The sequence below is a fragment of the Sus scrofa genome, chromosome 8 (assembly GCF_054392235.1).
Source record: "Sus scrofa isolate SSC_HxYL_T2T_F1_AM1 chromosome 8, Sscrofa_HxYL_maternal_Yorkshire_Landrace_v2.0, whole genome shotgun sequence".
In the NCBI taxonomy this organism is placed as follows: Eukaryota; Metazoa; Chordata; class Mammalia; order Artiodactyla; family Suidae; genus Sus; species Sus scrofa.
The window spans coordinates 78252100-78274380 of NC_139390.1; the positions used below are offsets into that span (position 1 = coordinate 78252100).

At 45.3% G+C, this 22281-nt stretch overlaps 2 protein-coding genes across 6 annotated transcripts in view; both read right to left on the reverse strand.

Annotated features, from left to right (window-relative positions):
• The window catches only part of NUP54 (nucleoporin 54), a 36217-nt gene extending 34682 nt beyond the window's left edge, over positions 1 to 1535 (reverse strand). The window contains exons 1-2 of one of the 2 annotated variants that reach the window (XM_021101458.2): positions 1416 to 1535; positions 598 to 759 (exon numbers count right to left, since the gene is read on the reverse strand). In XM_021101458.2, the coding sequence (XP_020957117.1) occupies positions 598 to 759; positions 1416 to 1482 (229 nt within the window). In that variant the 5' untranslated portion in view covers positions 1483 to 1535. The remainder of the gene's footprint in view (positions 1 to 597; positions 760 to 1415) is intronic. The other variant, XM_003129118.7, reaches the window with a different exon arrangement.
• A 5276-nt stretch (positions 1536 to 6811) lies between these two features.
• The window catches only part of SCARB2 (scavenger receptor class B member 2), a 101968-nt gene continuing 86498 nt past the window's right edge, over positions 6812 to 22281 (reverse strand). The window contains 5 exon segments of one of the 4 annotated variants that reach the window (NM_001244155.2): positions 6812 to 9901; positions 11457 to 11615; positions 15545 to 15596; positions 17242 to 17315; positions 18973 to 19091. In NM_001244155.2, the coding sequence (NP_001231084.1) occupies positions 9863 to 9901; positions 11457 to 11615; positions 15545 to 15596; positions 17242 to 17315; positions 18973 to 19091 (443 nt within the window). In that variant the 3' untranslated portion in view covers positions 6812 to 9862. 4 annotated transcript variants of the gene reach the window in all.

Here is a 22281-nt window from a genome sequence, read left to right on the forward strand (position 1 = left end):
TTCTCAAAAAATCCACTTAAGACTTGGAGGTTCTTTCAATAATTACATTATCTTATAGAAATGTATCCTCATCTGCTTAGTTGACCAAAAAAATAATTATTGTTACACAGGTTAAAAAACAAGACAGGTTGCTGCTGTTCGTATAAGACTTGTTTCTCTCAGGAAACACAAAGACAATCAAATGAAATTCCAATGAAAGGTGCAGGAAAAGTGGAGAAAAAAACGACCGCAGAAGTCCAAGAATTTCAGGAAAATGGGTCTGACTGTTGATCTTATACTTTAAAAGAGATATCTAATAATTTGGAAGATGTATTCTATTCCCAATAATAACGTACTCCAAATTCTTATCACTTGGAAGGTACAGTCTGTTCAATTAAATGCAAATTTAACAGACGAAGATAATAACTTGAAAGGTTTCTCAAAATCAAATCTTTTTAAGAGTCAAAACTTGATACAAATGTTTTTAAATCGACATTAGGAAACTAATTTCCTTTCCTTATTAGACAAGTCACTGTTCTTTCCCAAACTCTAGCAACTACAAAATATTCTTGGACTCCAGCTCCCAACATTCGTTACACAGACGGCCCGCATATCTACCTGCACTTGCCAGACTGTTACCAAAATTGAAAGGAGTCGCCGAAGTAGTAGAAACACCGAAATTCCCAATATTAAAGTTCACTGCAGGATTAGCAGTTAATCCGAAACCCCCAAAATTAAACCCACTGGCGGTGGAGTTGGCAGTCTCAAGCCCACCAAATCCTGATAGGCGTGTAGGCAAAGAAAATTTTAAAAGGGGAGAGGGGAAAGAAGGAAGAAGAAAAAGAAAAGAAAGCAAGATAAGGATTAGAAGAGTCAGCAGGAGGTTTCACAGAGTGAACAAAGACAAACCCTGACTTGGCTCCAAACGAATTAAGAAAGCGGAGGAGGCGGGGCAGGAGAAGGAGCAGGTACGTGCAGTCCCGCAGCAAGAGCCAGAGGGGCCAGGGCCGAGGGAGCCGCAGAGCAGCCCGGAGGTTCTCCAGCGCTACCCTCGCCGCCCAGCAGCGGGAAGCACCCGAGCGCGCCCGCCGGTCCCGGAGCCCGGGAAGGGGAGGGGATGAGAGGGCGGGCCCGGCAAAGGGAGCGAGGAGCCGCCTCCAGCCTCTTGGAATCCGTCTCCCCGGTGGCGGGAAGCGAGCGCTAGAAGGGGTGGGCCATGCGGGGACCCACCCGATGCACGCGAGCTCCCAGCTGGGCCTCTATCCCCCGCGTGGCCTCCTCAGGAGCCGTCTCGGCCCGCTCGGCCGCCGCCTGCCTTTTCCAAAGCCCCTAAAATCTGCGCGCGGGCAGGAGACCCCAGGTTCCCCCAAGCTCAAGAGTCTCGGACCCAAGGCCTCCCCTTTTCCCCGGGAGAAGGTCTGGGGGGAATGACTCACCCGCGGGGGCTGCGGTGGCTGCAGCTGTACCTGAGCTGCCCGAGGGAGCCGCAAAGTTGAAAGCCATGTCGCGGGAGCAGGGGACCAAGGTGCTGCTGCGGGCCTGCTCCCGCGACACTTGGTGCGCTTGGCTTTTCGATCCGGCAGGGAAACCGCGCCAGGAGTACGGAGTCCCGCCCCTTTCTGACCCAGCCTAAGAGGCCGGAACGTTCGAAAAGCGTAGGGGGCGGAGGATGGAGAGGGAACGCCCCTGGCTGGCTAGCTTCCGGGACCTGGCGGCTCCACGCGGCGTGGGGCGTCACAACCAGCGTGACACGCTGGAAAGCTCACCCCGGCGTGCGGCCCGAGGACTCTTGGAGAAGATGCGCAAAAGGCTGACTACAAGTGTGCAATGAAGGCAGGGTAGCAGAGAAAGCTAAATCCTCGTTCTTCCCAGTGGAGAGTCAGTGGTTATCAAAACTGAAAACTCACGAAACAGCTTGTTTGTCACTTAGAGCCGTGGGGTAGTAGTGGGAAAAAAAAAAAAAAAAACAGGCTAAAAGTGCCTCTGAGAATGATATCCAAGTAGCTTTGGGTGTTTCTGTTTCGTTTTGTTTTAGAATTCTTAGTAGAAACTTTGTAGAATTATTTGATTCTTCTATTTATATGCTTGTATAACTTTAATAAAAATAAAAACAAACCATTGTGTCTATCAAAATCATAGTTGTCCTTGGATCTAGCAATGCTGTTTCTAGGAATTGATCTTGTAAATGATTTGGCAAAATTAGTGGCCTGCAAGGTTACCTGTTCCAGCATTTTTTATAACAAATGATTCGAAACAAACCTCAGTTTGCTTAAATAGTTGCATTCATACAAAGGAATACTATTCAGCTATGCAGTGGGAACACTCAAGCTCTTCAGGTACAGAAAAGAAAGATCTTAAAAGTAAATGATACAAACACAATTTAGAGCACAGTACATGGTATTCTACAATTTGGGAAAAAAGGAGGGCCTGAATATATAATTACCCACATTCATATACAATATTCCTGGAAAGATACATTTTAAAAATGAATAGCAGTGGTTGCCTCTGTTTTTGTTTTTTGTCTTTTCTAAGGTGGCACCCGAGGCATATGGAGGTTCCCAGGCTAGGGGTCCAATCGGAGCTATTGCTGCTGGCCTACACCTGAGCCACAGCAACACCAGATCCAAGCCACGTCTGTGACCTACACCACAGCTCACGGCAACTCCGGATCCTTAACTCACTGAGAGAGGCCAGGGATGGAACCCTGCAACCTCATGGTTCCTAGTCGGATTCATTAACCACTGAGCCATGACGGGAACTCCAGCTTTGGTTGCCTCTGAAAAGATGAATTGGGTGGCAAGGAGATGGATGAAGACTCTGCAGTATAAACACCTCTTATAGTTTTTGAAAATGTAAATGGTTTACCTAACAAAAAAATTAAATAATGCTAATAGTGGTCCTTGGTCCTAGTGAGAAGGCTGATTGATGGATGAGGACAGCAGGAACGGAGGCTGAGATGAGCAGGCGGACTTGATGATTGATGGGGTATGGAGAGGCGAAGAAGAAGCTGTCCCGCAAGAGTCCCTGGTCCCTGGCTTGCAGAGCAGGGCCCACTGTAATGTCCTTCCCCAGTTGTGGGAATTTGGGAAGAAGACAGGAAAAATGCGTTCCTGTCTTTACTGGGTTTGAGGACAACCTGGCTGAGATCCAGCAGGTGCTGGTTAGAAATCTGGGACTGAGGTTGAACAAGGGGCTTTTGTTTAGATTGTAATTGAAGTTAGGGAACCAATAGGATTGCCAGGGAGAGAGCATCTAGTGAGAAGAGACTGCAGCTAAACACCAGTATGACAACCAGAGCAGAGAGCCCTTTAAACAGCCTGAGAGAGAGGAGAACCAACTGAGCAAAACACGGGAATGCTGGGTGGAAGGGGCAAAAACGGTCACAGCTGGAAAAGAAGAGGTGACTATTTCTTCAACAGGAAGCCTTTGCTGGTCCTTCTTTCTAAAATAACACATCCTACTCCTGCCCCTCTGGCTACTTTAATATTCTTAGCACTTAGTACCCCTTGTTTAGTGTCCCCATCCCCCTTTTAATGTAAGCTCCCTGAGGACAGAAAGCTTTATTTACTGGTGGTGTCCCCAGAGCTAGCAGAGTGCCCCCCCCACCATAGGTCCTTATTCAGGACTGTGGAATGAATGCTTGCTTATGCCACAGCTACAGCCACAGCCACAGCCATGCCAGATCCAAGCTGCACCTGCAGCTTGCAGCAACTCCAGATCCCCAACCCACTGAGTAAGGCCAGGGATCAAACCCGCCTCATGGAAACTGTCAGGTTTTTAACCCACTGAGCCACAATGGGAACTCCGGTATTGTTATCTTTTAAATATTTCAGAAATACTTCATCTTCGCCACCATCTCCCTGATTCCAGTTACCGTAACCTCTTGACTAGACCAGGGATCAGAAATGATGGCCCGCTGCTCAAATGTGGGCTCCTTCCTCTTTTTGTAAACACAGTTTTATTGGAACACAGACACATCCATTTGCTTATGTGTTATCACTGCTTTCATGCTACAAGAACAGAATAGTTGTGACAGAGAGGATTGCAAAGCCAAAACAATTTTCTAAGTGGCTCTTTACAGAAAAAAGTTTGCCATCTCTTACCTGGACTGCTGCAGTAGTCCCCTCAATGCAGTGAGCAGGGCTGTTGGACTGTGACCTTAGCAGTTCATTCTAGGTTGCCTGGTCAATGAGCTAGCTGTGGCTGGGGGTTCCCCCTTTTCCTAGGTGAAGGGAAGCAGCTGCACCCAAGGTTTAAGTCCTGGGTCTTCCTCACTCCAACAGCCCAAATCCAACCTGCCTGTTGTTCAGTTGCTCGTGTATTCCTCCACCGACAAGACAGCTTCTTCGCACTTAACCTATAGAAGCTGGGTATATTCTCCATACTGAGACCAGACAGTGCTCTAGTCCTCAGCTTGCCTCTCCGTGGGATGACAGGAAGATTGGAGGGTCTGCGCCTTCCTTTTTCCATATTTTTATTTTCCCCATTAAAGCCATTACTTAACCCATGCTGTGTGGCTTTGTGCAGTTCACTCTGCATGCTGGTGAATGATCCATCTACATGTCGGGGGGACCCCAAAGGGACCCACCTAACACAGCATTCTCCTAATTGACCTTTCTATATCCATACTGACACTCTTCCAGTTTATTCACCCTGCAGCTAGAGTGGGTCTTTCTACACAAGCCCATCACAGTGCCAATTCCGCTCCCACCCAGCGCCAATCTAATTCACAATTCAATGGCTTCCCATTGGTCTTGAAATAAACCAAAACCTTTAACATGGCTCAAAAAGCCTGTCTTTCTCTCCAGCCTCATCGCCGACTATTCTTCTTCCTTCTCTGAACTCCAGGCAGATCCGTTCTCATTCACTTGTAACATGTTCCTTCCTCCTCCTGCTCTGTCCAGAATGCTTTGCTTTGCCTAATTCATACCTCTTCTTCAGTCTCAGTCAAATGTTACTTTCTTGGGCAAGCCTTCCCTCCACTCCAAGTCAGTTTCCCAGAGCATCTGGAAACTTCATTGAAAATGTGTTTATGATCATTGGGTAACTGTTTCCCCAACTAAACCTGAGCTCCGCAGGTCTCTTTTTGGGTTACCAACGGTCTACTTATAGTTCCTGGACTAAAGTGGCTGCTCAAAAAAATGGATGAAATACATGAAGGATAATACAGAAAGCCAGGCCCTAAAGACCACATGTATGATTCCATTTATACGCAATGTCCAGAAAAGGCAAATCTAGAGAGATAAAAAGGAGGTCAGAGGTTGTCTAGGGCTGGGAAAGGGGATTGACTGTAAACTGGCATGAGTGATTTGACTGAGGTGTAATGTTCCGAAACTGCACGAGTCAGTAGATTTACGAGCCATCATCGGATTGTACATTTTAAGTGGGTGAATTTTACGTTATGTAAATTACAGCTCAATATAGGCTTAAAAATAAAAAAAATATATTAATTGAATAAATGAAAGACTAGAGTTATTACTGGAACTGGGACCTTTATCTCGTGTTAAATGTGTATCCATGTTTCCTGACCTTGCATTCTATTCCACTCACCTTTCACCACGATTTCTTTTCCTTTTTTTTTTTTTTTTGTCTTTTTGACTTTTCTAGGGCACATGGAGGTTCCCAGGTTAGAGGTCTAATCAGAGCTGTAGCTGCTGGCCTACACCAGAGTCACAGCAACGCAGGATCTGAGGTGCATCTGCGACCTACACCACAGCTCACGGCAACGCCGGATCCTTAACCCACTGAGCGAGGCCAGGGATCGAACCCACAACCCCATGGTTCCTAGTCGAATTCGTTAACCACTGAACCAGGACAGGAACTCCACAATTTCTTAATTATTGTTCATGGATCTATGTTTCAATACCTGGCAGAACATTTCATCCCTTATTAGTATTCTTTGAAATATATTTTGTGGTTTTTGAGTACTCTTTGATTTGAATTAATTAGGCTTGGTATGTTAGAGTTCCAGATGTCTCTGTATGCCTCTGAGTAAGCAGAAAGAGGCAGCAGGAGCTTCCCCTACAACATAAACCAGCTAAAAGCAGATTTGGGATCCCTAGGAAGCACATATGGTCGGTAAGGATAAAGTGTCCTTAACACATAAGGTCATTTATGTTATTTAACAACACTGAGCTAAATATTTTATGCTCGATCTGAATTTGCTCTATTTCAGAAGTAAGATACAAGATTATTGGGATGGGAAAGGTTTTAAAGACAATCTAGATTTTGGAGCTGCTAACTTCAGTCCAAATGTTTGCAGAAACAAAAGTCTAGTGTTTCTCCAACAGCTCTCTGATCCTGCTGAGCCCTCTGGGTGGACAGCTCTGCATCTGAGTTTGCACTTACCTGGAAGCACACCTGAATAGGATGCTAGTGCAGGTAGAGTATTTGGTTGGAAGCAGTAGTGAGGGGGTGGGGAGGGTAAGACAGGGGATGAAGAAAGGACAATAGGAAGCAGGTCCCACTGTGGGTAACCGAAGCTAAGGAGCCCAGCAGAATAAGCTGAGAACGATTCCTCTGAGGACAAGGACCCCTTATCAGGCGACTCCTGTCCCTTTTGGCTAAGCATCAATACCTTGGAGACCGCCCCCGTGCTCCTGAGGGACTCCCAGGGCTCTGGAGAAAGCACAGAGGCCGAAAAGCAGAGTGTGGGACCTGCTGGAAATGGGGCTTGTCAGGCTGCCTATAACTGTCCCCCACAGCTGAGCTGAAATCATAGGTGGCCAAGGGGTGTGACCCAGGCCTGTGTCCATCAAGAGGGTGAAGGGCGCCTTTCAAATGAAATGCCACAAACAATTGAACATCTGAGGACATAACATACAACATCCAGTGCAGTTTCATAAAAAGTTTTTTTTTATTAGTGAAATCTTTCATTGCATTATGGGTAGAAATAAACATGTCAAGACTCACATGAAAGGAACCAGCAGTGTGAACTACATGAAGAACATTCTGGTCAGTATGCTCTTTAACAGCCACAAGCAATGAACCTCCATGTCAAGGACGAAAAGCGCCTTTGGCAGAACTCTCATCTCAAGCAATTCAAATAAAAAATTAGCCTCCCTTAAAACTTCAAAAAAGGTTAGTCATGGTGAACTTTCCAGAACATGAGGAAATAAAATCTAATGGGAAAAACCTGGAGCTAAAAATGGCAAAGCCCATTTCCCATTCTGGGTTCAACTCCTAATGTGCTTTTTTTTTTTCTTTTTTCCTTTTTTTCTTTTTGGTCGCACCTGCAGCATGCACAAGTTTCCAGGCCAGCGATCAAACCGGAGCCACAGCAGTGACTCAAGCTGACACAGTGACAACGCTGAGTCCTTAACTGCTAGGCCATCAGGGAACTCCTCAATTTTCCCTAAGAGAAGTGAGGTACCCTCTCTCTGGTTTCTCCCTAAACTGAGTATCAGAGTTTGTGATTGGGACCATCACAAACACTTTGAGGGCCTTAAAGAATAACGGCTCTAAGAACAAGAGCATGAGGGACAATTGGTTATTTTCAACCTAAAACCAAAGAGGTACACTGGTTGTTCTTAACCAGGGTATAATCTTGACTGCAGTGCAGGGGTTTGCCACAGGCTTTTCAGAAAGAAAACAGCAAATGTGATTCTAAGCCACGTAACTATGAAGAATCACATGAAAATACTATGGTTTTGTCTCCCACATTAACTGTTATATTATCACACATAGTAGTATTTAAAAATTTCCTCTTCACAGCTGATTATTTCCCGGTGATGAAATGAGCCAGTGACTGTGCACTGACTTAGCAGTTTTATTAGCGTCAGTAAGTGGATGCATGAAAGAATAAGAGGTGCCACTTTTCTAGTTAAATACTGATAGAATTAAAAAATCTAGATATTTGGCATTATTAAGGACAAAGTATTTCCAACTTGCAATGTTTTCACTTCCTTTCACATTTTGGTGATTTGGGGCATCTATAGGTTCTATCTTAAATTATAGAGAAATTGAGACTTTAATGGATTGCCCCTTAAAAAGGGAAACCTATTACATATTTCTTCAGTGTGGAGAGTGGAAAAATTGGGGCAAGGAAACTAAAATGATTTCTTTCCTCTGTACAAGGATCAGAAGATATGTTTGTGAAATCTGTGGATTTTTTTTTTTCCTTTCATTTGCTTATTCAGCAATCCAGTTTTAAACAAAAAATCCTGTAGATGGGAGTTCCCGTGGTGGGGCAGTGGTAACGAACTTGACTTGTATCCATGAGGACATGGGTTAGAGCCCTGGCCTCGATCAATGGGTTAAGGATCCAGTGTTGCCCTGAGCTGTGGCACAGGCTGCAAGCACAGCTTGGATCTGGTGGCTATGGTGTAGGCTGGCAGGTGCAGCTCCGATTCAACCCCTAGCCTGGGAACTTCCAGATGCTGCACCTGTGGCCCTAAAAAAGGGGGGAAAAAAAAAAGACAAAACAAAATTCTGTAGAATGCTTCAGTTGTTAAGAAATTCTCTGTGTACTTTGCCAGACAAATATACAGCCTTCTCAATCAAAAATGAATACTGAACATTAAGAATCCAAGAAAATGCCCTTAAATATGCTTGAATTCTGTGATAGCAGATGGTTCCCTATCCTCTGACTCAGGTCACACTGAAAGCCAAGAGGTCTTCTGAAGAGAGGTGGCCCGGCTTCCAGTCCTACGGGACCTTTCTTAAAGGCACTTCCTGTGCAATATTTTAAAACACCATCACCCTGTCAGCAAAATGATTGTCACAGGAAGTATAAGCACACTTTTCTGTAGTGAGTTACCATGAGCCACAACACATCAGAAGAAACCGAATCTGAGGAAAGAACAACTTATAAAAACAATTTCAGAGTTACCAAGAAGACGGTCCCAGCAGAAATGTCTCTTTAGCGTAGTCAGATGTCCTGAAATTTAAGTGAACTTTTAGGTTGTGGATAAATGAATTTCTGATATTCATACATAATTTTACAAAGAGTCACTCAATACCCTTGTAATTCATACAGTCATATTTGGCGAAGGATGATGGGGGGAGTCAGTTACCAATTACATTCTCCTAGAAACGCCTTTCCACATCAAGATCATTTTGACTGAAAAAAATAACAAACTATGCACAGAGATCAGAACTACATATCTATTCTACGTAAGAGATCTGTGTGGTCTTCACCAACACCGTTTATGCATTCTTTCAACTCACAGAAGTACATGTCACAAATCCTCAGGTGCTTGTCCCTGTCGGTTTATAAGCACCGCCCCACTGCCTAATTCACCCCACCCAACCCCGTTCCCACTTGATTCCTACCCTGTATGAAAGGCATCAGAACACTAAGTTATTTTTCTGGAGGGATTATGAATGGAGGATGAGCAAGAAATGCAATACACCTTTTCAAAAGAGGACATTAGATGCATTTGAATGACACTGAATGAGGCTTATCCTTTTACCCTGGGTCCCCAAGTCTTACTTACTTCTGTTTTCAGATGAAATGAGTGGAGGAATACAACATAAAAGAGTATTTATGTGTTTCAGCACAAGGTTTGGTGAATGAAGCATACTGACTAAGGTGACACCAAGCAGCATTAACGAGGGATGCAGAGACATTATAACCACGACAGTGGTCACACAATCCTGGAGCTACCAGCACCCAACAACAAAAGGTACTATACAAGAGTTTATTAAATACTTGCTACACACATGAAAAACAGAATCTGTCAGGGACCACTGGCTTGAAGAAAGCCTGATGGCCACGCAGGCCAGTCTGTTCTTGAACCTCTGCTGGAAGGCGCTCATCCCACCGATGGGCGTCTCCTCCCTCCTCTCACCCCAGGCGACAAGTTGAGGACGCAGACAGTTGCCCCATGTCATAGTCCGGGTCACGACAGCTCGCACACTTCCTTCCCCAAGCGCTGCCACATTAGGTTCGTATGAGGGGTGCTCGTTCGTCTGCAGTTCCCTGAGACTCAGGAGACAGGGGACAGTGAGGTTAGGGAGTCATGTCACCAACTTCTCTCCATATGACAAGTGGGGAGAGGGGAGGAGAAAGGTGGAAGGAAGAGTTTTTTTGTTTGTTTGTTTGTTTGTTTGTTTGTTTTGTCTTTTTGCCTTTTCTGGGGCCACTCCCGTGGCATATGGAAGTTCCCAGGCTAGGGGTCGAATCGGAGCTGTAGCCGTCGGTCTACACCAGAGCCACAGCAATGTGGGATCCAAGCTGAGTCTGCAACCTACACCACAGCTCACGACAACGCCGGATCCTTAACCCACGGAGCAAGGCCAGGGATCGAACCCGCAACCTCATGGTTTCTAGTCGGATTCGTTAACCACTGAGCCATGATGGGAACTCTAAGGCACAGATCTTTTGATCTTCTCACTGATGGGAAGAATACCATCCCACTCGCCTCCTCTTCTCGTGGCTGCTTCCCCTTGCTCTTTCTTTCCCACTCAGCCCTGACCCTCTCCAGGAAGCCTGCTCTGACACCCCCACCCCCAGTGGGACCATAACCCTCATCACACCCTACTGAGGTTGCCTCCTTCCTGGTTGGGCACCCGCCAGAGAACAATGGCTCAGAGGCTGGTGCATGCTCAGTAACCAGCTGCCTGCTGAATACGCGAAGGTGGGTAATCACAGGGGCAGTTATGACATTTACATGGCCTTTCATCTGTGCCTGTGAAAATCTCAGGGACCCTCCGATGCCAGATGGGTGGTAAGATCCATAGAGAGAAATGGCAAAATGCTTGCCTCACACTTGATTCATGCTACCATGATGGGCACAGCTAATATGATTTAGACGGTCTCAGTCTATCTCATTTCCTACTTCAGACACGAATGGAGGCAGAGGGGGTGGGGGAAGCTTTGGCTTCAAAAAGGGAAGCTGGTGAGAATTTAAGAAAGGCTCACTGAAGCTATTTAGACCCCTGGGCTGGCCTGCAGGTCACTTAGGAAGGTTGTCATGCTCTATAATTACGGAGCTGTTTTATCGTATAAGGAATGTTTATTGAGCTCTTACTAAACGCCTGCCCTGGACCAAGCGCTTTATGCTTATCATTGAATCCTCAGAAAAAGACTCCTAAGGGAGGCTCTATTATCATCCCATTTGACAGATGAAGACACTGAGGCACAGTCTCTAGGGTCACACAGCTATTAAGTGGCAGAACTGGGGTTGGGACCTGGGCAGTCTGACACCCAAGGCCAGGTGCTTCACTGTACGATCTTCTTCTTCTTTCAGGATATTTTCCAAGAAGTTAACACGTGTTCCCAGGGACTCCGTCCCCACCCAGAGAGCCAAAATACTGGACAGTACCATGCTATTACCACCTCCACTTCCAGCTTGGACACACGTCCCTTCCCTCTCATTGGGCCCAGCAGTAATATAACCATGAAATCATCGTGCCCAACATAAACCCTCAGCATCCATCCTAATGGGCCCACTGACAGCCCTTGAGTGCAGGACAGCTGACGTCCTCAGCGAATGCTACCCAGTGAGGGAGACATTCCTCCAGCCCCTGCTCACCTCATCCATGGATCCCTGTCCTCTGCACACGAGCCAGGTGAAGATCAGACCGAAGAACACACCGAGTGCCAGGATAATGTAGGGGATGTTGGTGATGACCATAGTGGTGTTGACCACAGACTTCAGGCGACTTGCAGTCTCTTTATCAATGAGAACGCTCTGGGGGTAAGAAAACAACATTCCCTTGATTACTGAGTACCCAGAGAGTAACATTTCTTGCTATATCGTTCTTCCACGTCATTCAACACCATTTGGGTAAGTCCTCCTGTTAGCGAACCAGAGATTCTGAAAATACATTTATAAGTTACAGCAACCACAAGGGGTATTCATGCATTACTGTCTTCTCTTTTCTTCCAAAGATACATGTTGACTTTCAAAATTGGTGGGAAAAGGGGGAAAAAAAGTATTCAGAAATACTGAGAGAGGAGTTCCCCGGCGGCACTATGGGTTAAGGATCTGGCGGTGTCACTGCAGTGGCTTGGGTTGCTGCTGTGGTGCAGGTTCCATCTCTGGCCTGGGAACATCCATGTGCTGAGGGCAAGGCCAAAAAGAAAAAGAAATATTGAGATAGTATCAGCTTTTTTTAATATATCAGACAATTCCAACTCATCCCTCAAAACCCAGCTGAGCAAAATTTCCTTCCAGAAGTTTTCTTTGGCCACGGTAGGCCTGGTTCAAGGTCCCTTTTCTGTGCTTCCATCACTGTCTCCCCATTTTGCATTGTAGTTGTCTCTTTACCTCTTTGTCTCCTTCTCATTGAGAGGGTCCTGAAGGTAAGACTTTAATTTCAGTCAACTAAACACTGGGTATAGCACCCCCTACACAGTAGGTGCTCAATTAATGTCAGGTGATAAGCTGAATCAGTGAATGAAATATTCCAACAATGGCATGTGGAAAGCATCATTTATCTCTTGGTTGGATCCATACTAATCAGGACCAGAGGTCTCGACAGGAAGTGTTTGAGGAAGTCTTGAGGCTAACCAGAATTCTAGAGGGTGCTGATAGCTAAGGAAATATTCTTTTTTCGGGGGGGGGGGCACATCTGTGGTGTGTAGAAATTCCTGGGCCAGGGATTGAGCCCATGCCACAGCAGCAACCTGAACCACTGCTGTGACAATGCCGGATCCTGAACTCCCTGCACTACAAGGGAACTTCTAAGGAAATATTCTAGAATAACACTTTCTGTATGAAGAGCAAAGGTATTATCACCTTAAATGGTCCCGGGTGAGGTCTCTGAAGAGCTTAATTCCATCAAAATTATGAGCACCTACTGGGACTCTGGGTTTAATTTAGGCTCAATTTGCCTTGGACGGAGGCAGAGGATGTGGTTCTAGGGCTGGTTCTTCCACTAACAGGTGAAGGCCCATGAGGCTCAGAGTCTCCTCTGGCAAATGGGGGTGAGAGAGCAGTCTCCAAGGTCCCATCCAAGTCTCATGTTTTATTTTTCTAGCGAGAGAAAAGTCAGGTTCTTTCTGGGGAGGAGCAAAAGCTCGAGGTTTCACTCCATGGTTCCCTGGCCTCGATCTAGTCTTTAACAAAAAGTCAAAGCAAAAGTTCAAGTGAAAGTGGAGTTCCCGCCGTGGCTTAGCGGTTAACAAACCCGACTAAGAACCATGAGGTTGCGAGTTTGATCCCTGCCCTTGCTCAGTGGGTCAAGGATCTGGCATTGCCATGAGCTGTGGTTTAGGTTGCAGATGCGGCTCAGATCCCGCATTGCTGTGGCTCTGGTATAGGCCGACAGCTATAGCTCCGATTGGACCCCTAGCCTGGAAACCTCCATATGCCTTGGGAGTGGCCAAAAAAAGACCAAAAAAAAAAAAAAAAGTTCAAGTGAAAGGGACTTCAAATGCAGCACAACGAACATAAGCTGGCACAATAGGGCCCTTCCACACTGTCAAAGAGCCCTACTTCTGTGACCCTCCCCATACACCATTAGAGTGATAACCCAGGAGCAATTGCATTAGGTCCTATAAGTGGTAAGTATTACCTGAATTTTTCCTATGAAACAATAAAAGCCTTGTCTTAGAACTATAATCCCAAACCCTTCAAAAGTCTATCAATGTGGCTATCTATACAATGCTAGATGAAAAAAGAAGGATACAAAACCTTATCTACCCTATGGCCTCAACTATGTAATATCAAAACCAGAAAAATACTAGGGCAATATAAGCAGGTGACAACTGTACTTTTTAAGGGATGGGCTTGCTTATCAAGTGCTTCACTTTTTAATAGCATTTTTAATTTCCCAAGAGTTCTATAAAGAGCACATGTTGAGTTCCTGCTGTGGCACAGCAGATTAAGGATCCGGCACTGTCTCTGAGCAGCATGGGTTCACTCCCTGGCCCAGGGCAGTGGGTTAAGGATCCCAACTTGCTGCACCTATCCGTAGGTCACAGCTCTGGCTCGGATTCAATCCCCGGCCCAGGAACTTCCATATGCTGTGGGTGCAGCCAAAAAAGAAAAAAACAAAACAGCTCATGTTACTTTACAAAATGTAAAACATCAAATTATTTTTTACAAAGTTGTTATTGGAAAAAAATTTACAACACATTGTTCAGGAAAATAAAGCAAGTTAAAAACAATATATCTGGCTCAGGTTTTGTGAGAAGTCATCTTCTTTTTCCCTTTCTTTGCTAATCTCTGTGGCTAAATTTTCTACAAAGAACAAAATTTTTTAGGCAAGAAAGAAAAGCAACAAAACCAACTAAAAAAAAAAAAAATGCTACTGTTAACAACAGAAGCCAGCCAACTGAGAATTATGGAGGGGAAAAATCCTGCAATTTCCCCCTCAAAACTGGGTGAGAGACAGAAGGGAAATTGAGGAAATGCAACTACAGTAAATGCAACCTGTGGCTGAGAAAAGAATTCACCACAGCTGTTTTCCATAGTGGGTGTTTTCTAAACTTTCAGAATATGCTTTATTTTTAAAACTTCAATTTATGCCTACCAATTAGGGATAACATTTCTGTGGATACACTGTGAAAGAAATATTTCTTCAGAGAAACTCCTTTTGTTTGAACTAGGACAGGATCTGAGTCCTTTAATTCATGACATATGTTTTTCTACCTGAAAGTAGAAAAAATTCTATGCTATGATGAAGGGTAAGGCAACCACGTATCACTGCAGGTAATGGGCAGGTATCTTTTTTTATTTTTATTTTTTTTTAGTTGCGCCCAGAGTCACAGCATGCGGAGGTTTTTGGGCCAGGGATTGGGTCTGAGCCATAGCAGCGACCCAGGCCACTGCTGTGACAATGATTCTTAACCCAATGTGCCACAAGGGAACTACCAATATCACATTTTATCTAATCATTTCTTCAACCACCTTACACTCTTTTTTACTCTCCCTTTCTCCTCAACTAATGATCAGCAAATGGGAAACTGATTACTTTTTTTTTAAGAGCTGCACCTGCGGCACATGGACATTCCCTGGCTAGGGGTTGTATCAGTCCTTTAATTCATGACATATGTAGAGCTGTAGCTGCCAGCCTACACCATGGCCACGGACACCACTGGATCTGAGCCACATCTGTTTCCCCCACTGCACCTTGCAGCAATGCCTGATTCTTAACCCACTGAGCAAGGCCAGGGGTCAAACCTGCATCCCAGCACTCCCAAGCACTGCTGATCCTATTGTGCTGCAGCGGAAATGCCTCTTTCTGTCATTTTCAAGTCCTAGACACAAGCAGCTTCGTGTAAACATATACACAGAAACTTTCTGAGGGCAAATAGTTCCAAAAAGCCACTTTTGCCCCTTTCTCACATCTTTTTTTTTTTTCCTTGTCTTTTTGCCTCTTCTAGAGCCCCTCCCACAGCATATGGAGGTTCTCAAGCTAGTGGGATCCGAGCCACGTCTGCAACCTACACCACAGCTCACGGCAACGCCAGATTCTTAACCCACTGAGCAAGTCCAGGGATCGAACCTGCAGCCTCATGATTCCTAGTCAGATTTGTTAACCACTGTGCCACAACAGGAACTCCCCTTTCTCACATCTTAAATTACACACAGCTCTAAGTGCAGGCACCATAATGGAAGTTTCCCAAGCTTCCACAGGTAAAACATACCTGTGGCTCCCTCCCAGGACTCACCTCATTGAGATACATCACTGGGAAAACCAGGGTTCTAATGTTTCCTGTTTCACTACAAAGACAAAACAGAGATTATTTTTACAGACATCCTCATTTTGACAGCATCCTGGTCTAGCGAGACAATGACAATTCTAGCACATTTCTTTCATGAAACCAGAGTGCATCCAGACTTCTTAGCTTTCTTTACAAACATGTATCAATCAGCAGTTAGATTACAAACTGTCCAGCTAGCAATTCAAGGGCTTGCACTTTTATATAAAGTGTTTTTACCAAAACCACAAGATGCTAAGAGCAACTTCATCAAAAATGATTGCTATACTCCCAAGGGTAATCAGAGGAGAGGCTGCAGCAGAATGATGCTATCATTCCTCGGAATGTTTGGAATCAGGCTACTGAGTACCGTCTTCACAAGAGCTGGGAGCACTCACTGAGCAGTTCCTATGCACCAGCTCTGCCCCGGGTGTCTTAGGAACATTCTCTCATTTAATTCTCACATAGACCCTTGTGGTAGGTATTGCTGCCCCAGGTTTAAGGCAAGGAAACGACAGCTCAGGGGAATTTGCCAAGACCAGTGAGGAAGTGATGGCACCAGGATTGCAATTCCATTTTGATCCTAAGCTCTAGATCGAAACGACTAAATTATACTCTCTCAGAAACACACACACGGGTAACGAAATGCATTCTTACAAACCACATTTAATGGGGGGGAGAGGGACCCAACCAAGTTTGATTTGCAGATAAGCAGACAGACTAGATAAATATAGACATAAGATGTCATAGATATGTATTACAGTTTTGCATCCTGTTTTTTCATTTGACATTAAGTCATAAGCATTTTCTCAACTTCCACTGATAAGTCAGAGCAGGAGATTATACTTAGGAATCCTAATAAACTAGTGGGTTTTTGTTTGCTTTTTGTTTTTTGTCCGTTAGGGCCACACCCATGGCATATGGAGGTTCCCAGGCTAGGGGTCAAATCGGAGCTGTAGCTGCCGACCTACACCACAGCCACAGCAACATGGGATCGGAGCCGTGTCTGTGACCTACACCACAGCTCATGGCAACGCTGGATCCTTAAGCCACTGAGTGAGGCCAGGGATCGAACCTGCATCCTCATGGATGCTAGTCAGATTCATTTCTGCTGAGCCATGATGGGAACTAACGCACTAATCAACTAGTAGTTTTTAGATATGGAGTGTGGAAACACTGAACTCAAGAGACTATTTAACCATCCACGGGAGAGCTGGTGACTGGCCCTGGGTGGGAGCAGCGGAAAGGAAGGCAGGGAGGGAGGGAGGCAGCCAGAGTTATGGGAGGAAACGCTTAGCAGAGTGGGTAAGAGCAGACTCCCTAGCTGTGTGAGTTCTAGCAGGTTGTTAAACCTCTCTGTGCCACAGTTTCCGCATCTGTAAAATGCGGGTAATGTAGGATTATTGGGAGGAATAAATGAGTTAATGTACATGAAGTACTTAGAACAATAACTGATCCATGTAAAGCACTCTATACATGTTTGATGAAATGAAATAAGTAAATTCCAAGACCAAGGCAGCCCAGGAAAATGCTGATCATGCTTCATCCTTGAAGCGTAGAGGTGAACAGACTTAGAAGTGAGCTGTACGCCACCCAACGTCAACCCCCCCCCGCTCCCGAAAAGCCAAGGTAGCAAAAATACCCCCTGCCTCTGTAGAAAAACTTACATAAAGTCATCTAATTTTCTGACATAAACATTGATTTGGAACCTCTTGGCTGCTCTTAGGATAATTCCAGTCAACTGTAAATCAGAGAAGTAGAAAGAAAACATTAGATTTATTAAAACCACAAGCACTTTTTTTTTCAGTAGAGCACTGTTTCTATGTGGTTCTGGTAACAAAGGGTGGCCACTGACACGTGTGCCAGGCGGAATGGGACAAGGGGGAAACAGCACCCCAGGACACAGGGAGAACGGGGACCGTGCCAGGTGCCTGTAGACCAGTGCGTCTCACATTTTAGTCCACATGCAAATTCCCAGGGATCTTGTTAAAATGCAGGTTCTGACTGGGTAGGTCTGGGCTGGGCCCACTTCAAATAGGAAAGCCTGGGGACCCGGGCAGGAGGGAAATCCAGCAGATACCCTGCCTGGGTAGCCAGGCAGATGGCCAGAATGTGATCAGGAAGATGTGGTCACAGCCAGAGGATGGTGGCCATGTGGAACGAGGCCCATCCAACAGAACCCAGAGGACAGATGCAGCATCGTCCCCATGGCAGCTCCACCTCTGCACCAAGGTGTGGGGCGGCACCTGGCCCTGGTACAAGCACCTTCAAATAGCTGGCTGCTGGAAAGGAACTGACTGACAGCTAAGAAAGAGAGGGAGCAAACCACACCTGATCTCACTCACAAAAAGATCAGAGCCCTGATTCCTCAAATACAAATACAATGAGGGCAGCTATGGGGGAAATGCCCCCAAATTGCTGTGCTCCAAGAATTTGTTTTTCTGTGCTTGTTCCATGCACATGTTCAAAATCCCAGGAATGAAGACACCTCACCTTCAACTCAGTCTCTACAGTGAGAGGCTTTCACATTGTCAAACGATACATCCCATTAATACAATTTTTAGTTTTTCTCCTTTGTTTATATGGGATTGGAGCACGTGTGTATCTGATGCTTTTTAAATGAACAATATCATATAACAACTCTCAGTAGCACCTGTATAAAGAGGTTTGCCAAGAGTGACTGAAGCTAATGGATATGTTTAAATTTCCCTGGCATGGAGTTCCCGTCGTGGCTCAGTGGTTAACAAATCCAATTAGGAACCATGAGGTTTTGGGTTCGATCCCTGGCCTTGCTCAGTGGGTTAAGGATCTGTCGTTGCCGTGAGCTGTGGTGTAGGTCACAGACGCGGCTCGGATCCTGAGTTGCTGTGGCTGTGGAGTAGGCCGGCGGCTACAGCTCCAATTCCACCCCGAGCCTGAGAACCTCCATATGCCATGGGAGCTGCCTTAGAAAAGGCAAAAAGCCAAAAAAAAAAAAAAAAAAAAAAATAATAATAATAATAAAATAAATTTCCCTGGCAGTGAGTAAGCGGAGGAATGTTTTCTGATCTGTGGTCCAGGGGCAGAAACGTACATATGTTCAGGGCCAATCTTCTGGCCACGGGAAGACTGACCGGGTTACCTGGGTCTGATTCCAGTTGTTTCCAATGATGGAACTTTCACTTTTTCCGTTAAAGCAAGTTTGCTGATATTTCTGTGTATTAGCTCCAGAGAACTCAGCCTCCTAACTGCAGGGTGATGAGACTGCATCCCATTGCACTGAGCTGAGTGCCTTCCACTTAACGTGTGTACGAAAGGAAGCCAGGATATTTCTCAAGCATGCTCAGGGCTACTCTGAGGAACACTGGGCAGACAGAATAAAATGGATGCTTTTTTCTCAGGAAGATGTGTGTACTCACCGGATTAATGTCCACAAAGGTCTCATGATATTCCTTATTTGGATGCATGCCATCTATGGCAGAAACGAACTTCTCATCTGCTTGGTAGAAGTGTGGGAAAGACATAATAATAGGTGCACCTGCGTTTTAATGAAAACAGAATGAATGATGCAGTTCTTTAAAATGAATATCAAGTTCTTGATCACAAGTGTAGTTCCTCAGTAGGGGCTGGGAAAGTTGTACATCAGAAAACTTGGGTGGGGGGAAGGAGCAGGCTAAAAGGTCTATTTTACACTTCCTAGCTTGGGATTTATAGTTCATTTTCTGACATCTCATTTACCCACACATTATTTTATACCACCGTATATACTGAAGTCCTGGCTAAATATTTATTCTTCAACAAATATTTACTGAACCTATAAAATGTAAATGCTTTACATACATTATGATTATTATTATTTGTGGCTGAGCCACATGAGCAAGTTCCCAGGTCAGGGGTCAAACCCGCACCACAGCAGCAACCCAAGGCATAGCAGTGACAACACCAGGTCCTTAACCTGCTGAGCCACCAGGGAACTCCTTGATACACATTATTTTAATTAACATTCCCAGCAGCCCTAGGAAGTTAGAACTATTACCTTCATTTTGCATTTGAGGAACGCGAGCTTCAGAGAGAGTTATAAAATTTCCCCAGGACACTGAGCTATCAGGCAATGGAAGCTGAATTCTGATCAAATGAGGGGCACTTGTTGCAACTATAATTCTCTACCAGTAAATGGACTTTTACCTCCCTTTCCTGCCTTTCTGTTTTTGTTTTCCCCAAGATGGGCTGTGCTCTTCTACACAGGTTTATGTTGAATGTCTTAAGACTTTGCCTGGTTCTGCCACCTGCAAACCCCTGACTAGATCAAGGTCTGCCCACAGGAAGATACTGGGGTTTTTTTTCTTTCTTTCTTTTTTTTTTTTAAAGAAAATTCCTATTCATTTTAAGAAACAAAGAGAGAAGCAAGTTATGGAAACCTATTCTAGATTTTGCTCATGAAAAGGACAGAGACCCTGAAATGCTGCTTGGAAAATATATTTTTGAAGAAATTCGTTTATTGGCAAGTAATTTAAATCTGCTCACATTTCCACCAGCCCAGGGTTCAAACACCTCATCTGTCACACACATAGTTTTGCTCTCTATTTCTAAATAGTTTCACAAAGACATAATTTCCTTCTTTGTGACCTAGTGTGACTGTTATAATGTATTTTTAAAGACCTGTTGAGGACTTAATAAGGGCCAGACACTGACCTTCACACAACCTTCCAAGGAAGTTATAATTACTCCCATTTCAAAACTGCTATCTGGAGTTCCCAGCCTGGCTCAGCAGAAACGAATCTGACTAGTATCCACGAGGACGCAGGTTTGATCCCTGGCCTCCCTTTGATCCCTGGCCTCCCTCCATGGGTGTAGGTCGAAGACGTGCCTCGGATCTGGAGTGGCTGTGGCTGTGGCGTAGGCTGGCAGCTATAGCTCCGATTCGACTCCTAGGCTGGGAACCTCCATATGCCACGAGTGTGGCCCTAAATAAATAAATAAAATTTGAAAAACACCCTGCTGTCTGGAACCCTTCTTCAATTTGCTAACAAACAGGATAGGATTTATTTTATTTTTTAATTAATTTATTTGTCTTTTTGCCTTTTCTAGGGCCGCTCCCTCGGCATATGGAGGTTCCCAGGCTAGGGGTCCACTTGGAACTGCAGCTGCTGAACCTGCACCACAGCTCACGGCAATGCTGGATCCTTAACCCACTGAGCGAGGCCAAGGTTCGAACCCAAAACCCATGGTTCCTAGTCGAATTTATTAACCACTGAGCCAGGATGGGAACTCCCAGAATAGGATTTAAACCCAGATGCACCTGACTCCAGAACCTACTAACCAATAGTTTTGTGGGTAATTCAAAACACTTGAGGATAGTCCTGGAGGGTAGACATTTCAGTCCACATCTGAGAATACAGAAGAGGGAAGAAGGAAAGGATTGTAGCAAGAGGTTTGCCTGTTGCAAAACAGAATCCTCCTGTTGATCCTGATGTCAACTTCTTGAGGAAGCAGAATGTTAATCAAACAAGAAAGGAGTTCCCCCCCTGTGGTGCAATGGGATCAGTGTTGTTTCTGGAGCACTGGGATGCAGGTTCGATCCTCGGCCTGGCACAGTGAGTTAAGGATCTGGGATTGCAGCAGCTGTGGCTTAGGTCACAAGTGCGGCTTGGATCTGATCCTTGGCTTGGAAACTCCACATGCTGTGGGGCAGTCAAAAAAGCAAATAAAGAAAGAAAGAAACCAAGAAAAATGTCTACATTTGTGACTTGAGCCACAGGCACATGGGCTGAGCAAGCAAACACCGTTTCAGGACCACTCCCCAGTGAGGCAGCAGGTTTAGGAGAAGCAGGAACTCACTCCCATTTGCCTCTTGCCTGATCTCCAGGTCAGGGCTGTGCGTTCCCTCGCACAATGGTTCCCCATCAAGTAGGTGAATGAAACTCTTCATGAGAATCACCTGAAGCTCATTACAAACAAGCTTCTGGGGGCCCTGGTATGTAGACCCTGGGACAGATGTTTTTAATGCGCCTCCAGATGGTTCTGACGCAAGGCCAGGCTTGTGAGCCACGACCTCATCAGGGGAGGAAAGGGAGGCTGATTCCAAAAGGAGATTTTCCAAGCAAGTGGATGGGGTGGGGGACAAAAGGTAGCTCATTACTCAGGAGAAAAAGACAACTTTAATCAGGAGAAAAGGGTTACCAAGTTTCTCAAGATAAACTTTAAAGAACTGTAGCCTAGGAAAAATCACAGTAGGAATGTGAGAAGGCCCTAAGTTCCAACATGAATGTGCCCAGAGATAAGGATTTTAGAAAAATCCGGTTCCTTCTCTGAGCCTTGGTTCCCACAATTGTAAAAAGCGGCCACTGGCTGGGTCCCTATACTGTGAATAATTATGCAACATGTGATGGCAAAAACTAGTCCTCAGGATGAAGAAAATGCTTTAGTCAGCTGTCCCCCGGATCATCCTGCCTCATTCACAGAAAGGAGAGGGGAGACATTAAGAAACACTGGGAAATTGGAATTCCCATCATGGCTCAGTGGTTAACGAATCCGACTAGGAATCATGAGGTTGCAGGTTCAATCCCTGGCCTTGCTCAGTGGGTTGGGGATCTGGTGTTGCCATGAGCTGTGGTGTAGGTTGCAGACATGGCTTGGATCCCACATTGCTGTGGCTCTGGTGTGGGCCGGGGGCTGCAGCTCTGATTGGACCCCTAACCTGGGAACTCTATATGCCTCGGGAGTGGCCC